Source organism: Oxyura jamaicensis, assembly GCF_011077185.1.
Source record: "Oxyura jamaicensis isolate SHBP4307 breed ruddy duck chromosome 30 unlocalized genomic scaffold, BPBGC_Ojam_1.0 oxy30_random_OJ72891, whole genome shotgun sequence".
Taxonomy (NCBI): Eukaryota; Metazoa; Chordata; class Aves; order Anseriformes; family Anatidae; genus Oxyura; species Oxyura jamaicensis.
Genome location: NW_023304926.1, coordinates 1107 through 9820, shown reverse-complemented (window position 1 = coordinate 9820; position 8714 = coordinate 1107). Strand labels below are relative to the sequence as shown.

At 62.1% G+C, this 8714-nt stretch overlaps 1 protein-coding gene across 1 annotated transcript; it reads left to right on the top strand.

Annotated features, from left to right (window-relative positions):
• Positions 1–77: 77 nt before the first annotated feature.
• Positions 78–6538, top strand: LOC118158534 (proto-oncogene vav-like; the record flags this gene model as incomplete). Its single annotated transcript, XM_035313201.1, has 18 exons — positions 78–221; positions 515–583; positions 842–928; positions 1151–1236; positions 1651–1783; positions 2247–2356; positions 2446–2547; positions 2980–3077; positions 3439–3461; positions 3572–3617; positions 3728–3864; positions 4420–4485; positions 4696–4727; positions 5144–5260; positions 5355–5442; positions 5540–5654; positions 6080–6228; positions 6312–6538. Coding segments are annotated over 18 exons (1656 nt in total), but the record flags the coding sequence as incomplete, so codon positions are not given.
• Positions 6539–8714: the final 2176 nt, after the last annotated feature.

Sequence of the window (8714 nt, the reverse complement as noted above, 5' to 3'; positions counted from 1 at the left end):
TGACCCCTTAACCCCCCCGACCTCCCTATGTTCCCCCATCAACCCCTGTGACACCCCCCCCCCATGGCCACCCCCAGACCCTCTGTGACCCCTCGTGCCCCCATGACCCCCCTGTGCCCCCCCAGGAGTGCTCCCAACGAGCCAACAACGGGCGTTTCTCCCTGCGGGACCTGCTGATGGTGCCGATGCAGCGGGTGCTCAAGTACCACCTTCTGCTGCAGGTCTGCTCGTCAGGGATCCCCCCGGGGCCCCAAGGGACACCCAGGTCCTTCAGGGGACCTAAGGGACTCCTGGGTCCTTCGCGGGACACCTGGGTCCCTTGGGGTGGGGGACACCTGGGTCCTTTGGGGGACAACTGGGTCCCTTGGGGTACATCTGGATCACTTGGGGAGGGCGGGGACACCTGGGTCCCATCCAGGGGGACACCTGGCTCCCTTGGGGGCACAGCCGAGTCCCTTGGGGTGGGGGGGACACCTGTGACCCAGCCCTGTCCCCCCCCACCCCATCCCTTTAGGAGCTGGTGAAGCTGACGCCGGAGCCGGCCGAGAGGGAGAGGCTGCGGGCGGCCCTGGATGCCATGAGGGTGGGGGCCGAGGGCCACTGCGGGGGTCCTGGGGGGTCTGGGGGAGTATCGAGGGGTCCTGGGGGGTCTTGGGGGGTCCTGGGGGGTCTGGGCAATCCTGGGAGGTCCTGGGGAGGGGTCTCAAGGGGGTTCTGGGGGCTCTTGGAGAGGCTCTGGGGGGTCTTGGGGCACAAGGGGCTCCTTGGGGGATATCGGAGGTCTCGGGGAGGGGTCTTGGAGGTCCCTGGGGTCCAGGGGTGTGTGACTGGTGCCCCCCAGGACCTGGCGCAGTGCGTGAACGAGGTCAAACGGGACAACGAGACCCTGAAGCAGCTCACCAGCGTCCAGCTCTGCCTCCACAACATGGTGGGGACCCCCCCGGCTCCTCTTAACCCCCCCCCCCAGCACCCCCTGACCCCCCTACAGCACCCCAAATTCCCCTGGCACCCCCCAACCCTCCTGGTCCCTCCGCGTGTTCAGCTTTGCCTCCACAATGTGGTGGCCCCCCCCCAGGACCCCAGACCCTTTTGGCACTCCCGCCCTCCCCCCCGTGCCCCCCAGTGATGTCCCCTCCGGTGTCTGTCCCAGCCGCAGTCCCTGGCGCAGTTCGGGCGCCCCAAGATCGACGGGGAGCTGAAGGTGTCCAGCACCGAGCGGCGCTCCAAGGTGGACAGGTGGGATGGGGCACGGGGACACCGCACGGACACCGATAGGAGCATCATGGGGACACCACGGGGACACCATGGGGACACCACAGGAACACTACAAGAACATGGGGACGCCATGGGGACATGGGGACATGGGGACACCTTGGGGCCGCCCATGAGGATATGGGGACTCTGCAAGGTCACTGCAGGGACACCACTAGAACATCACAGGAACATCATGGGGACACCATGGGGACATCAGGACAGCACAGGGACACAATGGGAACATCAGAAAACAGGGACACTAACGGGGACACTCTGGGGATACCCTTGTCCCCAGAGCAGGGGACAGAACACGAGCCACTCTGGGGCAGGGATGGGGACATCCTGCGGCACGAGGGGCCCTGGGGGACCCGGTGCCACCCCTGTCCCCGTCTCCAGGTACGGCTTCCTCCTGGACAAGGCCCTGATCATCTGCAAGCGCCGGGGGGATTCCTACGAGGCCAAAGAAGTTGTGGACCTGCAGAGCCACCAACTGCGGGACGGTGGCCTTGGCCCCCGTGATGGCAAGAAGGTACCATGAGAACCAGGTGTCCCAAACCTGGGTGTCCGCGTTCTTGGTAGCCCCACGCGTCCACCTCTGCTGGACTCAAGTGTCCAGGTCCTCGGTGGATCTGTTGGAGCCCGGTGGCCCCAGGTGTCTGGTCCTTGGTGGCCCCAGATATCTTCTTGCCAAGGTGTCTGGGTCCGGTGAACCCCAACATCTGGGACCCTACAGGACCCGAGTGTCCGTGTCTGGTGGACCTGAGTTCAGTCCTTGGTGGGCCCAAGTCCCCAAGGAACCTTGGTGTCCTCAGAGAACCCAAGTGCCCAGGGCCTTGGTGGCCCCAAACACCCAGGTCTGGTGGCCCCAGGTGTCCAGGTCTGGTGGCCCCAAGTGATCAGGGCCTTGGTGGCCCCAAGCACCCAGGTCTGGTGGCCCCAGGCACCCAGGGGCAGTGAAGCTGGGCACTGATGGCCTCTACCCATGCCCACAGTGGACCCACACCTTCCTGCTCATCGACACGGCCGGGCTGCAGGGCTACGAGCTCTTCTTCAAGACGCGCGAGCTGAAGAAGAAGTGGCTGGAGCAGTTTGAGATGGCCCTGTAGGTACCCCCACACCTTGGGGGGGTCGGGTGGCCTCGAAGGACACAGATTTGCCCCACTAGACCCATGTCCCCCCGTCTCTCGCCAGCTCCAACATCTTCCCTGAGCACGCACTGGCTGATGGGCATGACTTCCAGATGTTCTCCTTCGAGGACACCACGTCCTGCAAGGCCTGCCAGATGTTGCTGAGGTGGGAGACCAGAATCGTGTCCCCAGATCCCTCCATGGACAGGCTGGTGTGGGAAATGGTGTGGGTGGGGGGTTCTGAGGAAAGGGGATGCCCCAGGGAGGCGGTTGCAGATGGGGTGAGGTCTTCATGGGCCAAGGCCAAGGTGGGTCAAGGACTGGGTCAAGGCCAAGGTGGGTCAAGGCCAAGGTCAAGCCTTGGGTGGTTCAAGCCTGGTTGAGCCAAGGCCATGGTGGGTGAAGACCACGCTGGGTTGCTTCTGGTTGGGCAAAGCCAACGTTGGCCAAGGACCCAGTGGGTCAAGAACTGGCTGCCCCCAAGGCCAAGGTGGGTCCAGGACTGGGCCAAGCCCGGGTGGGTGAGATTGGTGGGCCAAGGAGTGTCCCCATGAACTGACTGTGTCTCTGTGTCCCCCCGTGTCCTGGTGTCCCCCAGGGGCACGTTCTACCAGGGGTACCGCTGCAGCCGGTGCCGGGCCCCCGCGCACAAGGAGTGTCTGGGGCGGCTGGGGACCTGCAGCAAAGGCGGCGCTGGTGAGAGGCGTTATGGGATAGTGGGGGATTCACGGGACGGGGGAGTGGGACGTTATGGGACAGGGGAGCGGGGCATTATGGGATGGGGGAGCGGGACGTTATGGGACGGGGGAGTGGGACGCTATCACGGGATGGGGAGGGGAGCACTGCGGGGTACAACATGGCCAAGGTGGAGCAGGACATTGTGAGAAACAGATGACCTGGGGTGGAGAAGGGCATTATGGGAGCCGAGGTAGAGCTAGGCATTGTGGAATACCCTAATGAGGACCACCACCCCCAGGAACCTAATTAGCACCAAGCATTAATCGGGGCAAGAGTTAATTACCCCCCACTAACGAGCAATTCCTCTTCTCTGTCCCAGATTCAAGCTCTGGCACTAGGAAGGTAACAGTGAAATGGGGGAAAATGGGCTGAAATGCCCCAGATTTGGGAGTGGGGAGGTCCTGGTGGTGCTGTCACCCCCTGGAACTCATCAGGGTCTCGCTGGTTCCCAGAACAAGTCACAGCGGCCGGGCCCTGAGAAGAAACGGGGAGACCTGGGTAAGTCCAACCTTGGGGTATCTTGGACATCTGAGTCCTCGTGCCTGGGGGTTGAGGGGGTGTCATCCCCCCCCCCGCCCCCACGTCATTGTGTGCCATCATTCCCCCAGGGCTGCCCAAGATGGAGGCGAACCAGCACTATGGTGGGGTGCCCCCGCCACCAGGGGCCATGGGTCCTGCCCTGAGGCTCAGCCCTGGGGACATCGTGGAGGTCACTGTGGCTGAAGCTGAGCAGCTCTGGTGGCAGGTGGGGAGCTTCTGGGGACAGGGCCACCACGGTGGGGATGGACCCCAATGGTCACAGTGGGGATGGACCTCTGCTATGGGGACAGATCTCCCATGGCCACGGTGAAGATGGGCCCCAATGGCCATGGCAGGATGGACCCCAAAGGTGGGGACAGACCCCACTGTGGCCAGAGTGTGCAGGGATCTCCAGGAGGGGCTGGGTTCAGCCCCCCAAATCCATGCTGGACCCAGGTGGTGAAGTCAGAGCCTCCTGCGTCCACCATGGGCCAGACTAGATCCCAATGATGAGCTGGGGAGCTGTGGTTGGACTGGATGCTTATGGGGTTGGGCACGACCCACCACCACTAGGATGGACCCCCACCATGGCTCTGGACACCCACAGCTGTGCTGAACCCCTCCACCATGTGGTTGGACCTTTATGGCCATGGTGGACCCCTGCGATGGAGATAACCCAGGCTCCCACAGCCATCCCAGACCCCCACAACGGGTACAGACCCCGTTATGGGGCCAGGGGACCCCCATGGGCCCCCCCAGCACCATGGTCCTCTGTCCCCAGGGCAGGAACGTGGTCAACGGTGACGTGGGCTGGTTCCCCTGTGCCGCTGTCAGACCCTTCATCTGCGTGAGTACAGGGACCCCAAAGCCCCTGAGATACCCCAAAATGGCTCCAGGAGCCCCAGGGGTTGGGCACTGTGAGGATATCCCCAAAATTTTAGGGGTGTCTTGGGATTTGGAGGGGGAGGGAGGGGTCTGTGGGATATGGGGGGGTGTCTTGGGGGAGTCACCCTCTGTCCCCCTCTTTGACCCCCCCATCTCTGCCTCTTTCCCACAGACGCCGCTGCCGGATCTCTCCGTCTACCTCTGGTCGGTGTCGGGGTCCCCTAAATCCTCCTCTGGAGGCCCCACAAATCCCCCAGACCACCCCAAATCCTCCCTTGGGGCCTCCACAGGCCCCAGACCCCGCACACACTCCAAATCCTCACCAAGGAACACCCCACAGCCCTTGGCACCCCGTGAATCTTCCCCAGGGCCACCCCACTGTTTCTGGGGTCACCCTATAGCCTCTACCCCCCCACCAGATCCCTTCCTGGGGTCCTTCATCCCTCCTGGAATCACCCCCCTGGGTCATCCTGTCACCCCCAAGCCCCCCCTTGATACTACCATCCTTCCTGGGAGGCCCCAAATCCTTCCTCAGGGTTGTCCCATAGCCCCCAGATCACCCCAGGAAGGCTGGGGGTGCTGGTTTGGGGGCTCAGGACCCCCATCCTGTCCCACCCCAGGTATGCGGGCCCCATGGAGCGGGGGGAAGCCGAGCAGATCCTGACACCCCGCTCGGACGGCGCCTTCCTCGTGCGGCAGCGGGTGAAGGACGCCGGTGAATTTGCCATCAGCATCAAGTAGGGGCTGGGGGCACCCCAGGGACCACCCCTGGGGTTGGGTGGGGGGGACAGGGGGATCTCCAGCTCAGCCCCCCCATGTCCCTACGTCCAGGTACCGCACGGAGGTGAAGCACATCAAGGTGATGACGGCGGAGGGGCTCTACCGCCTGACCGAGAAGAAGGCCTTCAAGGGGCTGGTGGTGGGTGTTGGAGCCCCCTGAACCCCAACCCAGGTGCCTGGGAGACCCCCATTGGGGCTGGGGGCTCGTGGTGACCCCTTGACTCTGTTGTCTGCAGGAACTGGTGGAGTTCTACCAGCGCAACTCGCTCAAAGACTGCTTCAAGGCGCTTGACACGGCCCTGCTGGTGCCCTTCAAGGAACCCGAGAGCCGGGCTGGCCCCCGGCCACCCGGTAGGACCTGGGGTGTGGGTTGGGGAGGAGGTGAGGGGCTCGTGGTGGTAGGATGGATGTGGTGAACTGGTGGTGGTGGTAGTGGGATGGATGTGGTGAGGTCCCCCATGGTGGTGGGATGGACGTGGTGGCTTCTTCCCTGTACCAGCGTCCTCAGGTCAATGGGGAGGAATGGCCAAAGAGGGACAAGTTATTGGAGCTTGGTGGGGGGCAAGTTATTGGAGCTTGGGGCGAGGTCATAGGGGCAGGGTGAAGGGGACAGTTGTGTCACGAGGACACCCCAAGGGTGATGGCCAAGGGTTGGCTTGAGGGAACGGCCATGGGACGGCCAACGGTGGACAATAGACTGGGAGAGCCAGGTGGTGGCAGGGACTCGGGCGGGGGGTGGCCCAGGGGGGTCTCACCGTTGTCCCCATCCCCCCCAGGGGCCGTGCGCAGCTTCGGCTCGGCCAAGGCCCGCTACGACTTCTGTGCCCGGGACCGGACAGAGCTGACGTTGCGCGAGGGCGATGTTATCCGTGTCCTCAGCAAGAAAGGCCACCCGGGCTGGTGGAAAGGAGAGATCTACGGCCGGGTATGGCCCCTCCCCCCCCCACAGAACCCCCCAGGGACCCCTCCGAGGTCCTCAACCCCCTCCTCGTGTTCTTCATCCCCCAGGTCGGCTGGTTCCCCGCAAACTACGTGGAGGAGGATTACTCGGAGTACTGCTGACCGCAGGATCCCCCAGTCTTGTCCCCAGCCTCATGTCCCCCACCCCAGTCCTCTGTGTCCTGTTCCTCCCCCCTCCCCCAGGAGGTCACTGCGTCCCCCTCTGCCCCCCACTTCCCCAATTAATTTATGCCTCCTCCCACCCAGGAGGGGCAATAAACGAGGATGAGGATGTGGTTATGGGGTCACGAGGATGTGCTTACGGGGTCACTAGGGAGGGACCCAGATATTATGGCAAGGATGAAGTTATGGGGGGGATGTCACCAGGAAGGGACCCAGGCGTCTGGGTAAGGGACAAGGATGTGGTTATTGGGTCAGGAGGATGTGGTTCTGGAGTCACTGTCACTAGGAAGAGACTCAAGCTTCCAGACAAGGACAAGGTTATGGGGTCACTGTCACTGGGAAGGAACCCAAATGTCCCAGCGGGGACGAGGCCACCAGGACCCCAAGTGTCCAGGGGGGGGAGCCTCGTCACTGCCCTTAGGTGCCACGAGCAGCCTCGGGCCTCAGCCCGCAGCGAGGCGGGGGAATGGAAGGGGGTGGGAAGCGGTTTTGGGGCTGAACGGTGGTTTTGGGGCCGTCCAGTGCTGCTTCCGCTCTGCCACCGGTACCGTGGTGCCACCGCGTCCCTGTCACTTGTCATGGGGTACCCCCACCTCGCCGCCTGCCTCTGGGGTGAGTCATGCCCAACCCCTTACCCGGGGATTTGGGTTGAAACGGAGGGCAACAGGAAAAGGGGAAACTGAGGCAGGGGCGGAAGGAGGTCAGGGCTGTAGCAGGGAACGGCCCAAATTGAAATCGCTGCAAAATGGTTTTTTTTTGAATCCCGTGAGGAGGCTGGGACTGTGTTGGATACCAAATGGAGGGGTTTGCCCCCAAAACAGTGGCTTTGAGCCTGGGAAGGGACGTGGTTGAACCTGAAAATGGGGTTTTGAGCCCTGAAAAAGGGGGTGGTGAGCTCTGATGTGGGTGGGATGACTGTATAAAGTAAGGTTTTTAGCCCCAAAAGTAAGGTGGAGTGTGGGGGTTGGAGCTCCAATAGGGAGGGATGAGCCCCAAAAGGAGGCTTCCAACCCCCAAAGGAGGCTTCCGTCCCCCAAAAGAGAGGTTTGAGACCCAAAAGGGGATTTTGAAACCTGATTTGGGGGGGGGGGGGGGGAGAAAAGGGTGTGTTTAACCACAAAAGTTGAGGGCTGAATTGAGATTGGGAAGAATGAGGCTCACAAGGGGGGGGTTGAGCCATGATGGGGGGGGGCATTTGGGCCCAGAGAGGGGGTGTTTGGTCTCAAAAGCAGGGTTCGACACCCCCAAAAGAAGGGTTTTAGAACCAAAAAACTGGGGTGAGATGGGTGGGGGAGAATGTGAGCCCAGAAAAAGGGATGTTTAGCCCCAAAATGGGTAGGTCAGAGCTCATATGGGAAGGGTTGAGCCCCAAAAGGGGAGTGTTCAGCCCCAAAAAGGAGGTTTCGAGTCATGATAGGAGGCACTGAGCCCCAAAAAGGAGATTTTGGTTTGTGATAGGAGGTTTTGAGCCCCAAAAAGGAGGTTTTGAGAAATGATAGGAAGTGTTGAGCCCCAAAAAGAAGGCTTTGAACCCCAAACAGAAAGCTTTGAGCCCCAAAAAGGAGGTTTTCATTTTTGAGGAGGGGGAGAGGAGTCCCAAAATGTGGGGTTTCAGCCCTGATAAGGTGTTTGGACTCCCCATATGGGGGGCTTGAGACATAAAAAAAGGGTTTGAAATCCCAAAAGGCAGGTTGAGACTTTGAGGGGGTATTTAGCCCCTAGCAGGGGGTTATTTAGCTCACCCCCCAAAAAAAGGGGTCTGGGGGGAGTCCCAAAAAGAAAGGTTTGAGCCTCAAAAGGGAATTTCGAGCTCTGGTGGAGGGGGGGCTGAGCCCCAGCAGTGGGGGGGTGGGGGGGGCGCACTTTGAAAATGGGGATTTGGAGCCCCCCCTGCAAATGAGTTGAGAGCCCTATGGAGGGGGGTCACAGAGCACTGACACCCCCAATTTCCCCCCCCTCCAGCACTGTGCTGCCTCCTGAGCCTCCTCCACACTGCTGCTGGTGCAGCGTCTGCCAGTGAGTTACCGGAAGGGATGGGGGGGGCTCAGACCCGGGTCCTCTCCCCATCCTTTTGGGGAGCTGGGGGGGGGGTAGGTTGGGACCCACCCTCAATGCCCCCCCCCGATGTCCCCTGCAGTGCAGTGTGACAGCCAGTCCTGCTCCGCCAGCAGCTGCTGCCTGGGGCTCCCTATGACGAGGAGTGGGCAGCAGCGGGGGGAGCACTGGGTCTGCGGGTGCCCCCACGGCACGATCCGCACCATCCAAAACTCCTCCGTCGTCTGCCAAGGT